The 21617-nt window shown below is 30.1% G+C and overlaps 4 protein-coding genes across 9 annotated transcripts; 3 read left to right on the top strand and 1 right to left on the bottom strand.

Moving 5' to 3' along the window:
* The first annotated feature begins 354 nt into the window (after nucleotides 1-354).
* Nucleotides 355-4672, top strand: LOC125065016 (zinc finger protein OZF-like). 2 transcript variants are annotated; one of them, XM_047672417.1, is made up of 6 exons: nucleotides 355-538; nucleotides 609-930; nucleotides 1068-1122; nucleotides 1204-1309; nucleotides 1878-2111; nucleotides 3252-4672. In XM_047672417.1, the coding sequence occupies exons 1-6, from the start codon at nucleotides 425-427 to the stop codon at nucleotides 3714-3716; spliced, it is 1296 nt and encodes a 431-aa protein (XP_047528373.1). In that variant the 5' UTR covers nucleotides 355-424; the 3' UTR covers nucleotides 3717-4672. The 2 variants fall into 2 exon arrangements, with proteins under 2 accessions (XP_047528373.1, XP_047528383.1); XM_047672427.1 differs by lacking the exon at nucleotides 1878-2111.
* A 98-nt stretch (nucleotides 4673-4770) lies between these two features.
* On the bottom strand, nucleotides 4771-9770 carry LOC125065001 (zinc finger protein 32-like). 3 transcript variants are annotated; one of them, XM_047672386.1, is made up of 8 exons: nucleotides 9548-9770; nucleotides 8934-9062; nucleotides 8511-8680; nucleotides 7712-7874; nucleotides 7342-7566; nucleotides 6821-6976; nucleotides 6403-6520; nucleotides 4771-5215 (listed from the first exon to the last, which is right to left on the bottom strand). In XM_047672386.1, the coding sequence occupies exons 1-8, from the start codon at nucleotides 9665-9667 to the stop codon at nucleotides 4947-4949; spliced, it is 1350 nt and encodes a 449-aa protein (XP_047528342.1). In that variant the 5' UTR covers nucleotides 9668-9770; the 3' UTR covers nucleotides 4771-4946. The 3 variants fall into 3 exon arrangements, with proteins under 3 accessions (XP_047528342.1, XP_047528359.1, XP_047528350.1); XM_047672394.1 differs by having other exon boundaries at nucleotides 4773-5215; nucleotides 7486-7566; XM_047672403.1 differs by lacking the exon at nucleotides 7342-7566 and having other exon boundaries at nucleotides 4772-5215.
* Nucleotides 9771-12653: 2883 nt separating this feature from the next.
* Nucleotides 12654-14692, top strand: LOC125077071 (N-acetylgalactosamine kinase). The gene has a single exon (XM_047688866.1). The coding sequence runs from the start codon at nucleotides 13096-13098 to the stop codon at nucleotides 14557-14559; it is 1464 nt and encodes a 487-aa protein (XP_047544822.1). The 5' UTR covers nucleotides 12654-13095; the 3' UTR covers nucleotides 14560-14692.
* Nucleotides 14693-16059: 1367 nt separating this feature from the next.
* On the top strand, nucleotides 16060-21007 carry LOC125077048 (translation initiation factor eIF-2B subunit delta). 3 transcript variants are annotated; one of them, XM_047688839.1, is made up of 11 exons: nucleotides 16060-16187; nucleotides 16265-16299; nucleotides 16916-17743; nucleotides 17917-18069; nucleotides 18354-18496; nucleotides 18574-18673; nucleotides 18957-19136; nucleotides 19286-19413; nucleotides 19697-19874; nucleotides 20170-20350; nucleotides 20581-21006. In XM_047688839.1, the coding sequence occupies exons 2-11, from the start codon at nucleotides 16285-16287 to the stop codon at nucleotides 20784-20786; spliced, it is 2112 nt and encodes a 703-aa protein (XP_047544795.1). In that variant the 5' UTR covers nucleotides 16060-16187; nucleotides 16265-16284; the 3' UTR covers nucleotides 20787-21006. The 3 variants fall into 3 exon arrangements, with proteins under 3 accessions (XP_047544795.1, XP_047544811.1, XP_047544803.1); XM_047688855.1 differs by lacking the exon at nucleotides 16265-16299 and having other exon boundaries at nucleotides 16132-16187; nucleotides 20581-21004; XM_047688847.1 differs by lacking the exon at nucleotides 16060-16187 and having other exon boundaries at nucleotides 20581-21007.
* The last annotated feature ends 610 nt before the right edge of the window (nucleotides 21008-21617 follow it).

Here is a 21617-nt window from a genome sequence, read left to right as displayed (position 1 = left end):
AAACCAAGGGGAATTTTAACTTTAATCGATAAATGAAAACAATATTTTAAGCATCCGAAAAGAACTAATATTGAACGACCTGTACGATAAGGATTCAGATTACAAAACAAAAGAGAGATGGAGCGCGTTGAATATCTTAGTGAAGCAACAATTAAATCGAATGCAAATTCTCGGTAATATGCTGTTACCGCCAATGACGAAAATAATAATTATGCGTGCCCATATATGTTCGCCCAAGCCTTGGCTCCGGACGCTGACCCAACGTGTTGTGGAGCCATAACACATATCATAGACTCTTCCAATTGTCAAACACCATAATATGTCATTTATATGTGTATGTATGTTTACGAAGTGCATTGACAAGTTCATCAAATTAGTTCGATATTGATTGATTTCTGAATATTGTGCGCTTCAGGCGATCAAAATGCCTGATTTCAATAAATTATGTCGTGCTTGTCTTACAACTATGGACTCTTTCAAATATAAGTTTAATGATAATGTATCAACTGAAGATTATTTGTTCTGTACTGCAATAGAGGTAAATTCATATGATCATTCTATTTATAATTTTTAAAACGAAAAATCAATATCGTATCTAAATATTGCAGATAAATCAAGATGAAGAATTCCCAAAAACACTATGTAATACATGTTACGATTTACTAACAAAATTCACTGAATTCAAGAGGACCTGCATTAAGTCCCAAAGAATTTTGTTAACATTTCGACCTATAAAAGAGGAAGTAATTAATAAAATAGAGGAAGTTGAACAAAAAACCAATGATTGTAATGATGAGATAGAGAACTGGACATTGGATGATGGGTCATTGGACAATGGCCCCTTACAAATACATTTCACTGAAAATGAGTGTAGCAATGAGTTAATCATAAAGGTGGAGGAAGAGGAACCAAAAGGAAAAAATGAAAATGGTAAAATAAATTCATGAAGTTACTATTCACTAGTGGAAATTCAAAATAGCTTATAGGACACATCCTTGAGTCTATATCCTTAAGATTTAATTTAACAAATTAATTCTAATATTTCTTCTTTAATTGTTTATTTTCAGTTTTTGTTACAACAGCATTTGCTGATGCTACCAGAAATTCAACAGATAACAACAGGTATATATCAATAAATGTTATCTTATGAAATGTATATCATTTATTTAATACTAAAATTATAACTTTGTACATTGTTTTCAGAGTTGAAATTCCAAAGCAAAGAAAGAAATTGACATGCAAATTGTGTAATAAAGAATTCTATCATCGCAACATGTTTGATCTTCATATGTCAGTACACACACGTACAGTAAGTTAAAATATATATGATACATGTAGTGTATTTAATTGGATGCAAATAAATCACTGACTTTCAATAGAAAACAATTAATGCTATTAAATTATAATAAATTTTGACTTGAGTAATGAAGTTATATCTTCTTATAAGTTGAGGTACAGTAAGACTTCTCACATATCACAACAATTTTTTTTCATGCTTTCATATTACCACCATAAAAAGACAGTTCGAAAGATTATTTGATATTTTTTCACTATTCAAGTGACTTACTTTATCAATAAGCTCAAATTAAAGTCTTTAAGACACCTCATTGTATTATAAAAGAATTGCAGATATATTATTCTACAATTGAATCTTATATTAAGTTTGAAGAATAAATAGAACTGTTTTTATATTCAGTAATGGTATTGTTTCATTTAAAAGAGTAAAAAGCAATTACCTAAGGCAGTAACTAATAGAGAACTTTCTTTTCTGCTACAAAGATTGAGATATTAAAATGTATATGTAAATCAAATAAAAATTTCAGACACAGTCCTTGTCCGCAATGTTACCTAAAAATTTTATATGCTAATATTTTTAGTTGACACTAAAATGTAATCAGTGCACGAAAACATTTGTAACATGGAGTGGCCTGAGACGGCACCATACAAACTGGCACTCGCTCTTCAGTCTCCGCAGCGTCACTTGTCGTACATGTGGAAAAATTGCAACGAGCCCCGAGACCCTGATGGCACATAAGAAATTACATAAGAAACGGAAGCTATTTATTTGCAATGTGTGTGGCAAAAGCTACACATCTACCAATAATCTGCATGTGCGTAATAAATTTCTATATTAATAAGCTTTGGGGCTTTAAATCACCTGGCCCAGCTGGCCAGGGATGCCTAAATGATAAACATTTTTAAATGTGGCAAAACAATTTAATGTTAACCCTTTGACTATTATGGGTAATAGACATCTATCTAATCACTAGCACTGCATATTCTATTTTTGCTTTAATGTCTTGCATGATAGTCATAATTTATCACATCTTAAAATGTATTTTTTATATTAAATATTAAAATGTTTGATTTTCTTGATGATTACATTAAAAGTAATATTAGAAATAAAGATGACAATGTACATATATATGAAGTACATTTTAATATATAATGCAGCTTCAAAATTATTTATATGATTCATATTATATATATTTATATGTATTTAATATCTGGAGAAATATTATATAGTAGTTGGTAGTAACTGGTTGTAATGCCTCATCCATCTGCTATTATTTTATTTATTTTTCTTTAATCATTTTTTATCCTTATAAAAGATCAATTTGTAATTGAGTTTCTGTTACTAGATGAAATAAATTATCAATAAAAATGTAGCTTCGCTTTAAGTAAACGACGGCACAATTACTTCCAAATTTGATCTTTATGCTCTACCGAAATTGCTTTCAGTATACAAAATAAAGCGAATCTATTACAATTTCTGAATAAGCTAAAAATCTGTATCACCTCTGTTTTGTTATTATTTTAAAACAGTTAAAATAATCGATCCACCCAAAAACCCGTACCCTATCCACGCACGTTGAAATGGCGTGCCGGTTGTGCGGCGTTGTTACTCGTATTAATAAACTGCGTATGTTCGGTTCTTCCATGGTCACAAAAACATCAATATCAAAGAAAATTTCAAAGCTATTTTATACAGTAAAAAAAATTAAGGATATCGATCCTTATATATAATACCTATAAGTATATATATTAATAAATGTATTCTAGAAATGCGTTTGTGCGAATTACTTTTCTTCTTCACTTTCCTTAAATTTAAGTAAGCTAGTGAGGTGTGGGGTCTATAACAGCCAAGGAGTCAGGATTGAACCTACGGCTTTCATATCGTTAACCACACATATTGAAATCAAATGAATATTTCATAATACTCGGTACATTTTGTAATTTATTTATTTCAGGCTCACTTAGAAACCCACAAAGAGAATAGAGAGCGTCAATACACCTGCGAACACTGTGGCAAGAAGTTTTACACGAAGAAATGTATCCTTTCTCACTTGTCCCGGTGCCACAATGGACGGAAATTCATTTGTCAGATTTGCAGTTATCCATTCACTGACAAGTATAATTTATCGAAACATTTACAATCCCACGAAGGAAGGAAATGTTTTAAATGTAAAATATGCGATAAGTCCTTTGCGACTCGACAAATATCTGTTGAACATCAGAGGATACATTCCGGTGAGCGCCCATTTTCCTGCACCTATTGTACTAAGACTTTCATTTCAAAGAAACGGTTAACTGAACACCTCCGTACTCACACGGGAGAAAAACCACATAAATGCTTTGTATGTGATCACAGCTTCACACAAAGAGGGACTTTAACACGGCATATGAAAATTCATACTAAATCATTGATTAATTGAACTTTTCAATAAAAATAATAATCAATTAATATTATAATTTATATTTTATTTACTTCAAGCATTATCATCATCATGATTTCGAGAAATATTTTAAATTGATTAAAGTACTATATACAGCTAATGTGACTTAATATATGTATATATTTTTTTAATAACATTTATTTTTCATATAAAAAAATCTTATTCTATATTCTTAAATTTAACTTGGTTTCAATAAGACGGACAAAACTTCCTTAATGTTATTTTAAAATAAAACAAAACATTTTAACGATAGAGAATATTCCAAACTTGTTTTAATACAATTGGTGTACTTAGTTTATTTATTGACTCAAATAATTATGTACATTTTTAATAACTTGACAATATTAAATATTTCACAATTTTTAAAGTATATAAAGATTTGATATTAAACCAGTAAATATAATATATAACCAAAATATATTTAAAATAATCGAATGAAATAAATATTAAAAAAAGATTTTCAAAGATAAAAATAGCCTAATAAATAAACACTGGCACTAAATTTTATCGAAAATCGTTGTTTGCTAAGCTGTCGTGGCCAATTTGTTATGAAGAAATGGAAAGAACATATCTGTGCATGTAATACTCATTATGGAATGCAAATCATACAAACTCAGCAAATTTTTGCATAATGATCAAGGTTTTATGATCTATGATTGATTTTCATCACATATAGTTACTAATGTAACCCTACAATAAATGGTAATATCTGTTCATACAATTTGCCAATATTATTATATTATCAACACAAAATTGCCATTTAGTAATCAAAATAACCAAAGTAACATTGAATGCTGTTTTCTATAAAGATGTTTTAAATCTCATCTAATAAATTTTCAGTTACAAAAGTTAGTAAAACGAACTTTTCAATAGAGTTTATAAAATATTTTACTTTATGATGAAATTTAATTTAATTAAACAATATATTTTGTAAATTTTATTAAGAAAAATAGAGATTACATATTTTAATGTGATAACCAAACTATTTTTTATAAAATCAATTATTTAAAATAAACAACAATCAATCAGTCAAAATTGTGTATTTTTGACAATATACCTGCAAAATTATTGCAGCCGATAACAAAGGCAACAAAGGAAAACAATTCATCATCTAGTACTTAACTAGAACCAGGATAATTCAGTTGATACCTTTACATTTTGTTTTCACTATCCATAAAACTGAGTCCCATCTCCACTATAACACAATAATCAGTTGGTATGCCACTGAGCATATGCTACCGGCAGTGGGGGAGTGTTGTTGACCGGTGGAAGTGGAGCCCGGATGAGATTTTGTGCATCTTCATTGGCTTTTCCATGACCTTTCATGTGTCTGTTCAGAGCACATTTTTGGATAAAGGCCTGGTTGCAGAGTTGACACTTGTGAGGTTTTTCTCCGGTGTGGATCATTCGATGATTGCGGAGATCCTTCCTAGCCATGAACTTCTTAGGGCAAAGATCGCAGGCATATGGACGTTCACCTAATGAAAGATATTTTAAGTCATTATAACAAAAAAAAAATGTTGAATGTACTATAGTCATTATACAATTTGTGTATTTATCAATCTATTTATAAAATAAATGTGTAAGATGTATGTGGCTGTACTCTTTGTTATTTATAAAGTAAAATGTCTATATCAATAACTATTAATTGTCTAGTGTATATCATAAATCTTGGTGTATGCCCCCAATAATTTATGCACAGTTTTTCCTGTAATAATATATTTCATTATGTACAAATAAGATAAATGTTCCAATTGAAATATAACAAGTTACTAACAGGGATTATTTTACCAGAAAAAAGGGTAAGCATCCAAAAATTACTATTACAATACAAGCTTTTATTCTCCATGTCTGTCTGCAAATACTTAGCCCCGCATAAAATAAAAATATTTTAATATAGTGCAGTAACTTGTTCTTTGGTTATTCAAGGTTTTTAATTTTTTTTATATTAATTCTGCTTTGTCAACTTAATTGAACTAAGTAAATCTAAGAGTATTAGCTTGGTGTCTATCATAATTTATATGAAGTTTAAATAAGAAATAATCATTAATATTATGACTGTATTGGCTTTGTGTATTTCTCTATATATAAATCGTGGCGCAGCGCGTTTTAAGGACGTGAAGAATGTATTTTTCAGAATCAAGATATAAGTAAAATTTCATATTTTGAATTTCAAAGTTAGAGACCAAGATTATTCATTATGTGCTATGGGACTATATATAGTATACCACTACTTTGCTGTTAATACAGGACTGATTAACTATTGCTATAATATACTGATGTGATACTTACAACAATAGCTTATTATGGTATACTATAATACTTCATACTAAAAATGAACAATTGCTATCTATATAATAATTTAACTATAAGAAATATAATGCATTTAAAATTGTATATTAAGTATATATGTGTCAATAAAAAGTGCTGTTTAATTACTCCTATTTAACCTGTATGAGTATTAACAGGGGCAATGTGTTTTAATATTATGATATTTAATTTAAAAAAAAAAGTTTACATAAATCTTCAGAATACCAAAAGTATTTATTTATGATACTAGTCATTAGTTAAGATAAAAAATATATGTATATTGTAAGCTCAAAATAAGAATAAATAAATAAAGAATACATTTTAGTTTTAATTTGTTTTCACTATTCAACTTTACCAGTATGGGTCCTCATGTGTATTGCTTGAAAACTCCTGCTTTTGAAAGTTTTATCACAAAGTTGACACGAAAAGGGTTTCTCAGCAGAATGTGATCTCATATGTTTCACAAGATCGGCCTGAAATTACTGTTATATTAATACACTATTATTAAATCAATAAGCATTTTGTGTTTCCATTTATAATTATTATTTTGTTACAATTTCAAATAAATTTATTTTAAATATTCCACTATACTATAGAATTTCATCAAATACATTCATCACATCATTTGCATTCACTGCCAAGCATGAGATTTAGAAAGAATTATAAACAGATGAATACACTCAGTAGTGCCAGCTCATTTAGTTTGAAATTACAATATATGGGCTTGTATGATATATTTAAAGGTATCCCCAACATGGAAATCCTTGACTGACCTTTATATAGAAGCGCATTTCACACATTGTGCATGCATAGTTTTTTATGCCTGTGTGACGGATTAAATGTATCTTCAGGTTCCCGGGTTGTGCAAATTTCTTTCCACATTGAGAGCAGCTGTAGTTTTTCTGATTGTTGTGGGTTTCCAAGTGCATCTGTGCATATAAGTAGTTTGGTAATTATTAATATATTCTATTAAACTTTAATATTTAATTTAAGACCTCATTATAAACTTTGTAATGGATATATATAAATAAAACTACAATTTAAAAAGGAAAAAATATACATACCATTTAAGCTGAATAAAATTTATGCTCCTTCTTAATTTTTTAAAATGCTTACATACCTTTCATGTTGTGTTTGAGTGCTTTCACACTTCAAAATCTTTTATGAGACACGACCAGTTGTGACCTTAAGTGAAGAAGTCCAGTCGTCATGATGTCACGGATTGTGAGTATTTTCGCTCGTGTGTAACGTCTTAATCTTCCACGTAGCGCCCCCAAATCGTATTAACACAAACCTTGAGATTGTAAGCCTGGACGAACTTAGCATCACAAAGGTGGCACTGGTGTTTCTTGATGCCGGCGTGTATCAGCTCGTGGTTTTTGAGCACATTCAAGTATGCGAAGCTTTTCCCACACGTCAGGCATTGATATTTGCGTACCGCGGTGTGAATTCGCACATGGCTGCTGAGGCTGCGCAGGGACAGGAACGTCTTCTCGCAGTGCTTGCATTTAATGTCAGGCTGGAATTTACGATTACCTTATTAGACGAGTAGAACGTCCCGCAGAAGCAAAGAAACTAATTAGACTCCCTCACAGGAACCAATATAAGCAACTATGAGATATCAGAAAGCACTAGTGAAAAGTAAAACAAATTTCCGTCGTTACCTTCTTCCCAAAGTGGCCGCGCATATGCGCCTCGAAGTTTTCGTATTTCTGGAAACTTTTTCCGCATTTCATGCACTTCATGCGTTCTCGTCTTCTTTTAGGGCCATCTGGATCTTTCGGGGGTCGTCCGGGACCCCGTCTTCTTCGCCTCGACAGGATTTGGCTGTAATTTTTTTATTTTTGATTTCATTAAACACTTTTTTTTTCAGTTTCTCTATATTTTTTTAATAATTTATATATGTAAGAATGGATACAAAATTTATCTTGTTAGATCTACTATGGGTATTTAAGTATAAAACACTTCATTTACACAACGATTTGTTTATGTTATAATTTATACATAATTTTTTATAACATTGTTACATAATGTAAACATTGTTCAAAGTCAATAACTAAATGAAAACAGCGAGAAAAAGAATAATTATCATTGTTAAGAAATCATTGTGTAAAAGTGGTTTGTGCCTTTTTTAAATTGCATAATCTATTTAAAAATTTTAACATTAAACTATTTAATGTAATAAAATGTTTATTACCTTAATGTAACTTATGCTTACCAAGTATTCTTATTCTTTTATCATAAAATAAATTATAAATTATCAGTATATTCTTAGTACATTATATATACAAAAAAACATTATTCAAAATAATAACAAAATGAATTATCTTTAATGCCACACCATGGTAAAGATACAATTTTATTATTTATTATAACTGTATTTTAGAAGTCATTACCCGCAAACCAATACTAATATGTAATGACCATCTAATTTATAATCTTTAGATTCTAAGTTAATCTTACCTAATAAGAATTGCATCTGCTGAAGGCTTTTCTGTTCTGTCCAAGTTTTCGCTGCTATCTCCTGACATATTATTGTCATGCATTTTGACTTCCTCATTGAGTTCTGTTATATTTACCTCGACAATATCATTCCCTTCACTAGACTGTTGATCATTCTTTGTTTGTAGATTCTGTACAAAAAATAATTTTAAGTAATTTAACCAATAAAAATTCCTGATGTACTTAAACAATTTATTTGTTTTTGGAACAACATTATTTATTTATTTAATTGTTAAGATATATTACATATGATAATCATTTTTATAAATACTTGTAGTTTAATACATTGACAGAAATCATCATCTCCTACTTATATCATATATCTTAACTACTTTTGTGTTATAATAAATAATTATAGGAGAAAAAATGTTCATAAGATCATACCTGTAATCGACATTGCTGTTTCAATATGACATTTGATCTTACAACTACTTGTTTGAAATAATATAACTTATTTAGTAAATCTAGACATGTTTGGCAGATAAGTTTTGGAAGTGCATCTGTGTCTGAAACCTAAAAAAAAATATTTATTGTATATAATTAACAGGTTTTATGATGCGATTCTAAAAAAAAACCCAAATTATAGGTTCAAAGAGTTAAACGACTTTTATGTTAGTAGTAGTAATAGCTAGTTTATCACGTTTTATTTTCAAAATTAGGAAATAAAAATAAATAATAAATGATACACTATACTTTGATTACTGAAAACTTAATCAGGTTTTTTAATTTAGTTATATAATCAACAAAGGATAAAGTAAAGTTTACAAAAGAACATTTTATTAGACAAGAAATCAGTTTAAAAAACATAAAAAGAAAACAAAACAATATGTTAGTGTATATAGTTTATTGAATATAATGAAAAACGTAAAGTTCCTTAGGGCTCGTTGTAATAACAAATCTTTAACTGCCTTGCAAAACAACGATAATACAGCATCACGTTTAACTTAACTTTTAGATTCACAAAAGATATATGTATTATATACTCATTTTGCCCATACCTCAACAGAAGTGCAATACTTAAATACTCCAGCGGTACAAGCTGAAAAAAGCTCTCTAAGTGGGCCGGCATCAGATAGACAAGCTCGGCATATTTTCTTAAAATCTAAAATGTGAGCCATAATAACTAGATTTTCAAAAATAATTATTGTACATTTATTAGAGACTACAACAACAGCGATAATCAATCAAACAAACAGTTTTTGATATTTTCCTAAGGTCTTGTCTCTTTCTAGTCTCTTGTCTACCAATGTACAGCTTAAAAATATTTTTAGTCTGTTATCAACAATAAAATACCTGTATGTAATTTATTTTCAACTACGGCATAGGCGAGCTTTATTTCATTTATGAGTACCATATCTTTTTGAATATTTGATGATGATTGTGATGAATTATATAACGATTATATTTGTAATTTTACGCAAAAATATTCTATGCATAATATACATATCACCTTTGAATTGATATTTTAACCTGAAAAATGAAAAACATTTAAAATTTTATCAAAATAATTAAAATCTTGTGAAATTGTAAGGATTGGTTTTCACGAGGTATATTTCACTAAGTATTGTGGTATAATTTTCCCTGCGTCTTTTGTATTATTTTATATTATATATAAATGAACAGCTAATCAAAATTAAGTATATTAACGCAAAAAGTATGAAGAACTTTGAATACCAACAATCATCAATATAGAGAAGTGGATTATATTTGTGACCTTGTCGCAATAGAAAGCTGCTATAGTGTATACATGTTGATTTTTAATAAAATAAATTTACCAAACAAAGAAGCAATTTAAACAGTGACTTCTCTAAGGCCTTCGACTGTGTGCAACATGAAACTCTGGCTAGGAACCTACGCCACTACGACTTAAAATATATCGGTCTCAATTATCTGATTTCGTAATTGAACAAGCGAGTTCAGAGGGTTCATTAGGTAAATGGTAAGAGATGTGTCAGGGATCCAGTAAATGTGGGTGTCCCTCAGGGATATATTCTTGATCCATTTCGCTACCTGCAGGCATTTGCATATTAATGCAAATGAGGAAGCTTGGCTAGGCTTGAGATAAACATGAGATGGTACTTATTGCCAAAGTCACCAACAATGCTCTCTCTGATATGGTACATTGTGTTAGACTTCAATTTACTACACTAAACGTAAAATTTGTCAAAAGTAATGTATTTATAAATAACTAAATTTGTTTTTTTTAACTTTCAGTAGCAAATACAATGGAGCCTCATATTAGTAAGATGGCACCTAAACAGTTCTGGGGCATTTGCGATCAAAAAATTTATCTGATGTGGATGCAATTACAACAAGATCCCACAAAACGTTCAAATGTTTTCTATTGTAACGTTAAAAAATACCGTCTAAGAACATTCGTGTGCTAAAGGCTATTATTATCACATTAACGATTTCATAGATTAGAAGATAGTACGCTTTGGGAATAAAATAGTCGCCTCCAACGGATTTTCAATATAAATAATTTATCAAGATAAACAAATATTTTTGACATTAAAAAGTGTTACACTTCTATGTTGAATAAAGTTATTTGTTTTTGTATTCCAACAAATCTGTTGTACAGTCTCTGAGCCCAAATACTTTTCCTAAAAAAACTATTAAGAAAAACTCGTTCTTCGATTGTATCACCTTCAATAAGATTCTTCTAGTTCTTAGTACTATAACTAATAACTTTAGAATTAAGATAAAAATTTATATAAATAATAAGCTTAATTCTATAATAGAGACTAAAATTAGATTTTTTTTGAATTATTTATCAGTCAGAGCATACATGTACAATGTACATTTCTTCACCTAATCACGAGTACCTACATACTCGCATGCATGTCACTTAAGTCTCAACACGCTTATCATTTGTTATTTGTTGATATTAACTGTATTAGAAACGATTTAATTTGGCATGTATTTGGATAAATCGTATTAATTTTCACAAATGAAATGATTTATATAAGGCTTTTAGTTTCGCTTTCCTCGGAATTAGCTAGCTCATCTTTATCATTTTGTTTGGCGGTCATATTATTCTACAGGTAAACAACACTTTATTCCGTTTGTTATTTGTTACAACTACAGCGTGTTACAAAATGCTTTTGTGTTATAAAAAATGATAATTATATTGTTACCGTAATTTGTATTATCGGTAAAAAAACAGGGACGTTGCAAGAGGTCGATTAACTCATTATTAAGTAGGTTAACTGATAAAACAAATGACTCTCACCTTTTCAATCTATTGTAAAATCAAGCATCATTGGAAATTAAGTGTTCTGCAGTATCTATTTTGTTATAATAACACACTTAATATCGTCGTAATAACACAGATAAATATTAATGTTTTTAAGGACAAATCTCGTTTCAACAAGTTAATATAATCAAAGTATGGCGATTTTTTTATGGTAAATATACCTGCAACTTCTGTTATTTCAAAAATTTTAGGTACTATCCTATTAAAACACACCGTTGGTATATTGTTACATATTGAAAGTTATGTCATGTTTTACTAATTTTGTTTATAATTATAAAATGGTATATTTTATATTCGGAGAATGTTTACCAAAAAAAACAAATAACTAATTTTAAGCATACGTTGAAGATTTGGAGTATACAACATATGATAAAAATATATACAATTTAGATATAATAAGTTACCTAGCTAAAATGTCTAACTTATTAAACATTTTTAAGAAAAAATCGTTATATTAATAACCTTTTAGTGAACTATACGTTCTTGGCTTTCGAAGTCGACTGTTCTTTCAACCTAACATAACTTAATATTAAGAAGAGAGTTTGTTTAGTTTTTCACCCATATCCATGATTTATCACGTGAAACTTTAATATTATGTATAAACAAATTTTGGAAATTATGTTTAAAGAATATACCTCGGTACTTTACAAAATTACCTAGTTATTAAGATATTTTTATAGACCAAAAGACCCGACACTGAATTTTGTGTGACCCGATTTGTTTCATTCTAAAATTCGTAGACGCTTTTGAGTTTATTCAATATGAACCACTCCACTTAAAACTTGTTATATGTAGCATTTTAACTGTATATATATTGAGCTATTGACATGAATCCACGTATCAGCAGCGAAGCGCTTAAACGTCAAGTTCATTAGTACCTAGTGGCCAGTCTTGGTTGTTAGTTGTTATTGTACTAGCGTTAGCTTAAGTTTTTAGGTTAAGTTAAAGATAATTTTATATCGTTTACATTTTTCATGGAACACTTATGTTTCGATTGTGATCATATTTATGTGCAAATATAAAGAATTACGGGTAAATACTTTTTACTTTTTTAAATAAATTATGAAGCGCATCTCGTTCTGGAATTGTTAAAATATCACCGTGCTAGAACACCTAGGATTCTGCATTTCTAAAGCCATAGCGAATAATAAGCTATTGTAATTTATACGCTGATAAGAATAATAACAATTCAACGAATCACATCATTGTAGTTACAATTTAGCAGTCACGGTACGTATCAGCGAGTTCTTATTATATTATTATTGTTTGTTTACAAACACTGCTGATAAAATGAGCGGAAATAGTGACGAAGTACCGATAACAAATATCCCGTCGGGAGAAAGAATTGAAAAGTTAAGTGAACATTTTTATAATGAATTTGGATGTCAGCCAGATTTTTTTGCACGAGTTCCTGGCAGAGTTAATTTAATTGGAGAACATATTGATTATTGCGGTTATCCAGTGTTGCCTATGGCTTTAGAACAAGACATAATAGTGGCAGCGGGTTTTATGCGAGAACATAAAATTAATCTACGTAATACGAATTGTAAATATGATAAGATTGATTTCGAAATAAAACCATACAGTGAAATGATAATAGAAAGATTAGGTTCAGATGGAAAACCATTTTGGTATAATTACGTACTTTGTGGGATTAAAGGAGCTCTGGAGCATTTGGATAATAAAGTTATTAATGGGGTCAAATTCTTTATTGACGGAAATATTCCCCCAGCCTCGGGCTTATCAAGTTCGTCAGCTCTAGTAAGTGCTGTGTGCTTAGCATTTCTATATGCTCAAAAAGCAATATTAAATAAAATAGAAATCGCTTCACTTTGTGCCAAATGTGAGAGATACATTGGAACGCAAGGGGGTGGTATGGATCAGGCAATAGCTTTCTTGGCAGAAAAATATTGCGCTCAATATATAACTTGGAACCCTCTAAAGGCTACAAAAGTTATGTTACCAGAAGATGCTTCTTTTGTAGTAGCACATAGTTTAGCTGAAGTAAACAAAGCAGCTACTAATGACTACAATAAGAGAGTTATAGAGTGTAGACTGGCTGCTAAAATTTTAACTCTAGATTCACATATAAAAATTGATCATAATATAGTCACTTTAAGTCAAGTACAGAAATTATTAAATAAAAGTTTAGAAGAAATGGTAATTCTTGTACATAATCAACTACCAAAAGATATCTATGTAAAAACGGAAGTATGTGAAATGTTAAATATTACTGAAGAGGAAATGGATAACTTTTATTTAACTCCAAATACGATACATTTACACGAGTTTAAATTAAAACAAAGAGCTTTGCACGTTTATGGAGAGGCCATAAGAGTTGAAGCCTTTCGTGGGATATGTTCAGAATCTTCTATGAACGGGAAACGCAATGGCTCCACTAACGGCGCAAATACATATTCAACAGACGAAGACAGAGCCGATGTTTTAAGTAAGTTAGGAGAGCTGATGTCAAAAAGCCATGAAAGCTTAAAAAAATTATATGAATGCTCACATAAAAATTTAGATCTTTTGGTAGACATATCTAAAAAATTAAATGTTCATTCAAGATTGACCGGTGCTGGATGGGGTGGTTGTATTGTAGCTCTATGCCCAAAAGAGAAAGTGAAAGAATACATTGATAAAGTAGAAGATGAATTTTACGTTAAGCACTGTAAAATTGATAAAGCTAAAGCAAAATCATTTGTATTTGCCACTAGTCCCAATTACGGAGCTGTAATTTACACAAAAAAATAATGTATTTAAACACATTTTATTTTATTGCTTGTTATTTCCTTTAATACCATAATGTTTTTCTTGTCATTAGTTTATTAATATAAACCACCGATAAATACACATTTTTATAGTTACCTTTGTAATACTATTTTTTTCTTACAATATGTCATTATTTTGTATATTCTTATATATTTGAGTATTGCTTTACAAATAAATGTTCTCTTATATAGGCTAATTATAAAAATACCTTTAATTATTAATTGTATTTATAGGTTAGTAACCACCTTCAATAGTTGTAATTACAAGAACTAGTATTAGAAAGCATTTTAATACCAATACCTCCATTATTTTGCAATATACTTACAATAAAAACAGTCTTGTTATTTCCTTTAATACCATAATGTTTTTCTTGTCATTAGTTTATTAATATAAACCACCGATAAATACACATTTTTATAGTTACCTTTGTAATACTATTTTTTTCTTACAATATGTCATTATTTTGTATATTCTTATATTATATTATTTTATGTTATCGTTAGGATGGTATAAAACAAACCTTTGTACCTACTAAAATAACATATATAACAAAATTTCATAAAAAAAAAACAATGAATAATCACTCAAATTCAATATTCAAATGTTCTAACATAATATTAGCACCAGTAGCTGATTATATTTATGAAGGAAGGAGTTGAAATAATATTATTAGTTTTCAGCTTTAAAGTACTAATCTATAATAATATAACGACAAGCTAAAATATTCGTAAAATGTAGGTATATAAACAGCTACTTAAAACAGTTGCAAAATTAAAAGATTTATATAAAATAACAACAAAATAGTTGCATTAAATTTATATTTACAATATTTTGATAAGTAACTTGTACTTTTTAGGCGCATTATGAAAAAAAAATGAGAGTGTTTTTTATGAAGCGCGTGCAAGGTGTGACATTAAAACTACATGATGAAGTTGCTCGCTAAACCACTAATTAAGTGTCAAGTCGCTCGAAATATATTTCACACCTTCTCAATCTTATTTTACACTGTTTATTTTATTACAAATTTAAATTGTGAGTGTTATGTAGTATTGATGAAAAAAGGAGGAATTACACATGTCATAATAATGATTATTCTTATTATTTTATGGTTTTTAATTATTTGTATGCAATTAAAACTATTTTAAGTTACTCCAAAGAATTTAATAATAATATAGCATAGAGTACATTCAATAATAAGTTCATATGATAATGTTTTAAAAGAATAGTTTAGAAGAATTTTTTATTTACCTTAACTACTACATATATTATTAATATAATGATATCCCACAGATATTTGCTATTTTTAAAAGGCAAGTTTTTTCTTTTTTTGCCTGATGTAATAATTTTATAAAGAATGCAGAACATAACATAATTTAAAAAAAAAAACTATATGTCAGTTTTGATTTAACATAACATGATTTCATAATTCATTCACGTCATGTCTCGATAAAGGTAAACGTAAACGTAACAAATGGCAATTTAAAATTCTTCAAAATAAAATGTTCATGTAGATAGTCTATCAGAATTTATATAGATTAAAATATCTTATATATACATTTCTTTACAGGTTTATTAAATGTACAATTTACACTGCTTCTTATTATACGGTAGTAAGTTATCTTCTCGTTATTTTGTAAAATCTGGTTACTTCAGTACATAATTTTTTTTTTTTTTGCCTATTTTATAGCTTACTAAGGAAAAGCAGCTATGGGTTTGTCTAAGGTATAATATTAATCCTTGCTATGCGATATTATCATAATAAATTTACAGGTTATGTCGTTAACCTGAATTTTTAAAACAAAACGATGGAGAGATACATCTAGAAGAATTATGAATTATCTGATCAAGATGATTGGATCTTTTAAAATAAAATACTTAACTATTTTAAATAAACAAACTACTGTATTTGGTCAATAAATTTGTTGTATAAAAGACTGTTGCAACTCATTTCTACGTCATTAAAATTAAAATGTAGTAATGCATATTAAAATGCTTAAAGAATATCAAAAAGCAAAAGCTATTATAAGAAGTTAATAACCATTTATCAGGTCTTAAACTCTTGCAATAAGAAATATATATAGAATAATAAATAACATAAATAAAAGAAAAGTCATGAATTAGCCAATATAGAATAAGGTTTTTAATTAAGCTATTCTTAATATATAACTACTAGTATTGCATGTTGTTGGACTGTGGCTACTTTATTTGGCAATATTTCACCTTACCTTTGAATGATCTTGTCTTAATTATTTACTAAAAAATTATGAAAATTTTAATTTTTTGACAGTAACAAAGTCACAGTTGTAAACATAATTCTTAGTTATTATACTTTTTTTAGGAAAATATTGGGGCCGACCAAGAAAGTAGTTGTACTCAAGTAACTACTGCGAAAAAAAGAAGGATAAGAAGAAAAAAGCTAAGAGCTGCAAAGTACTTAACTAGTGTAAAAATTAACATTGATCATAATACTATAAATGTGAGAGAATATTCATATTCTAATACTGCAAACATTGTGCCAAAAACACAAAAAGATTTTGATACAAATATTAAATCAGATGAAATTAAGAAAACATTAGAAGTTCCATTCAAAAATACTACCCTAGAAGATAGAATTGAAAAAATGTCTTCCAAAGAAGGGTCTGAAAAAACAAGAGATGATGTAATGGCAGCAAGAGAAGCTAAGAAGCTGTTAAAGCAGAAAGCAAAGGCAAAGAACATTAAAAATAAAGATAATGGATCTACAAACATTCAACTGCCAACCACCATTAGTGATTCTGAAACTAAGAAGAATATAAGTACTAATGTTATCAAAAATCCTCCTAAAGTTCCTGTAGTATGTGATAAAATAAATTCAACTCCATCCATAACAACTAAAGCAGAATCACCTAAAAGTAAAGATGAAGTTGACAGAGCTATTCAAAATGATAATATAGATATAAATGCAGAAAAGTCTAAAGAACTCATTAAAGCTGAGAGAGCTGCCAAGAAAGCAGCTAAGCAAGCTAAGAAAAAACCAATACAGGAAAGTGGTGACAAAAATGCTGTTGTAGCACAAGATTTAACTGTCGAAGATGTAGTAAACACCCTGAAAGATATTGTAAATGTTGCTAAAGATGTACAAGCTGTGACTGATAAAGTTATAGCAATTGACTTCACAGCGAAAAAGGTAATTTTAAGTTTTATGAACATTATACTAAAAGTTTAGAAAATATATATAAGCAATTGAATTTGGGTGTTACCTCATTTACCATTCCATATGATCTTATTGTTGTGATATGCCATGTAATTTTTTATATCAATTACAATTTTAAATATATTTTCACTTCAAATATTGATTAGGGTGAAGAATCTACGAAATCTAAAGCAGAATTAAGAGCAGAGCGGCGTGCTAAGCAGGAGGCACAGAGAGCATCAAAGCAAGCTGCACAACAGCAAAAACCTTCAGAGGTGAAGACAGAACAACCCAGCAAACAAATTGATAAACCTAAACAGGTAAAACATTTTTACTCCTTTTCTTTACACATATATGCGAATAGAATATCATTTATATTCATATATTATTCCAAATTCATTTTTATTATTCTCTTATTTCATTTTTTTACTTATTTTCAAGAACATCATCGGACATCTCTTCTTGTACTAAAGCAAATCTTGAATGTATTCTTTAAACTATTAGTTTTTGCTTCAGTTTTAAATTTAAATTTAAATAAAAATTTAAAACTATACATTATACGAGTGTTGTAGAAATAACAATTATGATTTTGAATTTTTTGTAGGAAAAGTCATCAAAAGCAGCAACAAAGACAGCAGTAGAAAAGTCCAAGCCAAAATCTCAGGGTATGCAGAAAATGAATTGGTTCCAACATTTGTACACTGAACATGACAAAGAATCACTGAAACAAATGGCTATTAATTCAAAGTAAATATTATAAATATTGTTAATTTTTAATTATTATTAATGAATATTCCAAAATTTAGTAATTTTTCTTGTTTCAGCTTACACCCTGCTGTTATTAAACTAGGCGTGCAACTTGCATCACGTGTTGTGACTGGATCAAATGCAAGATGTATAGCATTGTTGGATGCATTGAAAAAGGTGATCCCGTTATATTATAGTGATTTTTTATTATATTATTTATAGACATTATTTACATAATTATGTTACAAATTGCTTTTGATAATGATGTTGTAGTCTTATCTATTTAAGTTACTAAGTACATTTAGAAATAGCTAGTGGAAATTTGATAATCAATTATATATTTTTTGCTTTAAAGATTAAAACAATTCTTTTGGTTTTTTTGCCCATGTAAGCTTTGTTTCCACTTTTTTTTAAGCCATATGGTATTCTGTTGACTTTATTACATATCTTCTTATTTCAGATGGTTAGAGACTACAGCCTGCCGGCGCGCACCGAGTTCGCTCGCGGACTGGAGGCGCAGCTGGCGGCCAGCGTCGAGTTCCTGTGGGCCGTAAGACCGCCCGCCGCCTCGCAGACCAACGCGCTCAAGTACTTCCGGTACCACCTCACGCAGCTACCCAATAACGTAGACGAGTTCGACGTAAGTATTCGTCGTAGTCATCAGAGCAACATGCTCTCATATTTTCTGCCAAATACATAAACAATCACCAAATCTTAGCGATTTTTAGAGGAAATAATTAAAACTACTTAATGTTTTTTATCAACACTTTATTAGAATGTCATTACCAGGCTAAGAAACGGCTTCAAGAGGAGATTGATCGATACATCCGCGAACAGATAGACATGGCAGGCGAAGCAATCAGTATAGCCGTACGAAACAAGATATCTACCAATGATAATATACTCACTTATGGATGGTGCGTATGCTTATGTATTCAATATTAAATTGGTTGTATAAACAAATGTTATTGATTTTGGTTTACACATGTTTTGCTCAAAAGATGTCGTGTATATATATATTTTTATATATGTTTAACCACAGAAATATGTATTGTGAGTTGAAGAAAAAAAACACTTTTACATACATAAATATAACACGTATTGGTGTAGCGTGGTGAAATTAGCTCATTCTAGCGCAGGCAGGTGCGGGACATATACAGGCCATTACGTTATAGACATAACACGCTATCCCTCACGCAGCTCGTCGTTGATTGAGCGCATCCTGTGCGAGGCGCAGGCGGCGGGCGTGGTGTTCCGCGCGGTGGTGGTGGGCACGCGGCTGCAGCGCGGCGCACGCGAGATGTTGCGCCGTCTGCTCGCCCGTGGAGTGCGCTGCTCATACGCCGACATCTCCGCGCTTAACTACCTCATGCGAGACGTGAGCACACACCACATTATATATTTTTTGAGTCTCAACCACAGACGTGTATAGTCGTTATAACCTCTGTGTGGTGATGTGGACATTAAGTACATTTGACCTTCAATAAGTTAAAAATTATTATCAAAGTTGGTCCAGTGAATTTTGAGCTTAGAGAAAAATCTATGTATTTTTAAAATATACGGAACAACCACCTCTACGATGATCACGAGAGACTTGGTCGATCAAACTGTTGAAATTGTAAACATTTATTTATTTCACACAATTTAGCTACTAAGCAATCCATTCCCCTCAGATGAACAAGGTGTTGGTGGGCGCGGCGTCGTTGCTGGCCAACGGCGCGGTGCTGGCGCCGGCCGGCACGCTGCAGGCGGCGCTGGCGGCACGCGCGCACAACGTGCCGCTGCTGGTGGCCTGCGAAACACACAAGTTCGCCGACACCGTCCAGACCGACGCCTTCGTGCACAACGAAATAGGTGAGCCTGGCGATGCTATCGGTACTAATACCGTTGTTAGAACTTTGTATGGCGTTACGACTGAATTACATTTCTTGCAGTGCCAATTACCAAGGACGGAGGCGACCATTTAACGTTACGTGATACAATAGCACATCTCTCTTTACAATTATAAAAAATGGAGTGTCTTTATGAAGAATGTTTGCAGAATGTACTTACGTATAATCTTAAACAACTTTTTTATATTATAGGTGATCCAGATGATCTCATTGATAAGAATGACGAAAATTCGCCTTTGAAGGATTGGCGAACGAATCCCAATTTATCGCTTCTCAACTTGATGTATGACGTCACACCTCCGAGTCTAGTCACCGCAGTTGTAACAGAACTAGCAATACTACCTTGTACTAGCGCCCCCGTTGTCCTACGTTTTAAATTATCTGAATATGGACTGTAAATGAGCACAAAAAAAAACATTTTGATTTACTTTTAGTAATAAATATTATGAAATTAACTTTTATTGTTATATTACTTTTATAAAAAACACATAACTACATATTGTATGAATCTTTCAAAGAGCTATCAGAGCCATTAAAATAAATAAGACTAATTAAATCAATTGAAACAATATTCGAAATTTTACTATATTATTATCCATTTTGATATGCTCAGGAGCAGTTAACAATTTAACTCATTACTAACTAAAATTATATTGTTTATTTGAAAATAAGATAAATTATAGTTTATTTTATATGATTGTATATAGTTATATCTAATTAATAAAATTTTAAAGTTGTAAGCCAACTTTTGTATGTTTGTAAAATTAAAAAATATATATGGGAAAACAATCAGTGCATTTTATCAAAATTCGTTAACAAAATAAATTTATAATATTGTATTTAATGATTTATTACATATTATGATGACAGTAATATACAACACACTATTAAATAAAAGTAACAATGTGAAAATGAAGAGCTAAAGTCTATTTTAACCAAAGGAGAACAAAACCCAAATAAACAACATTAGACAAAGAATTGACACAACATTCATTATGGTATATTCACTATGATATTCATTATAGTTTTGAGAAAATGTTATTGTTAACAAAGTACATAAACAGAGCAGTCTCAAGCTATGCTGGGGCCCTTGGGCACCCATGAATTTGAGGCCCTTTTGCTAGATATTTTTTGGTTTTATTTGGTAAATTGTTGGTTCTTCGGGGCCCTCTCAGGGGGCCCTGGGCATGTGCCCCATGTGCCCTATGATGAAGACGGTAATGTACATA

The sequence above is a fragment of the Vanessa atalanta genome, chromosome 1 (genome assembly GCF_905147765.1).
Source record: "Vanessa atalanta chromosome 1, ilVanAtal1.2, whole genome shotgun sequence".
Lineage (NCBI taxonomy): Eukaryota > Metazoa > Arthropoda > Insecta > Lepidoptera > Nymphalidae > Vanessa > Vanessa atalanta.
The sequence above is the reverse complement of the archived record's forward strand: the minus strand, read 5'-3'. Positions and strand labels throughout refer to the sequence as shown.

What these genes read in the sequence shown, in the direction of transcription:
- LOC125077048 (XM_047688847.1), top strand. An exon ending in AAATTGATAAACCTAAACAG is followed by an intron (nt 18,070 to 18,353) that starts GTAAAACATTTT and finishes AATTTTTTGTAG; the next exon opens with GAAAAGTCATCAAAAGCAGC. An exon ending in TTAACTACCTCATGCGAGAC is followed by an intron (nt 19,875 to 20,169) that starts GTGAGCACACAC and finishes CATTCCCCTCAG; the next exon opens with ATGAACAAGGTGTTGGTGGG.
- LOC125065016 (XM_047672417.1), top strand. Translation starts at nt 425, where the DNA reads ATGCCTGATTTCAATAAATTATGTCGTGCTTGTCTTACAACTATGGAC. An exon ending in TGTTCTGTACTGCAATAGAG is followed by an intron (nt 539 to 608) that starts GTAAATTCATAT and finishes TAAATATTGCAG; the next exon opens with ATAAATCAAGATGAAGAATT. An exon ending in CATCTACCAATAATCTGCAT is followed by an intron (nt 2,112 to 3,251) that starts GTGCGTAATAAA and finishes TATTTATTTCAG; the next exon opens with GCTCACTTAGAAACCCACAA.
- LOC125077071 (XM_047688866.1), top strand. Translation starts at nt 13,096, where the DNA reads ATGAGCGGAAATAGTGACGAAGTACCGATAACAAATATCCCGTCGGGA.
- LOC125065001 (XM_047672386.1), bottom strand. Translation starts at nt 9,667, where the DNA reads ATGGCTCACATTTTAGATTTTAAGAAAATATGCCGAGCTTGTCTATCT. An exon ending in AACAGCAATGTCGATTACAG is followed by an intron (nt 8,681 to 8,933) that starts GTATGATCTTAT and finishes TTTTTTGTACAG; the next exon opens with AATCTACAAACAAAGAATGA. An exon ending in ACACATGAGGACCCATACTG is followed by an intron (nt 5,216 to 6,402) that starts GTAAAGTTGAAT and finishes ATCTTTCATTAG; the next exon opens with GTGAACGTCCATATGCCTGC.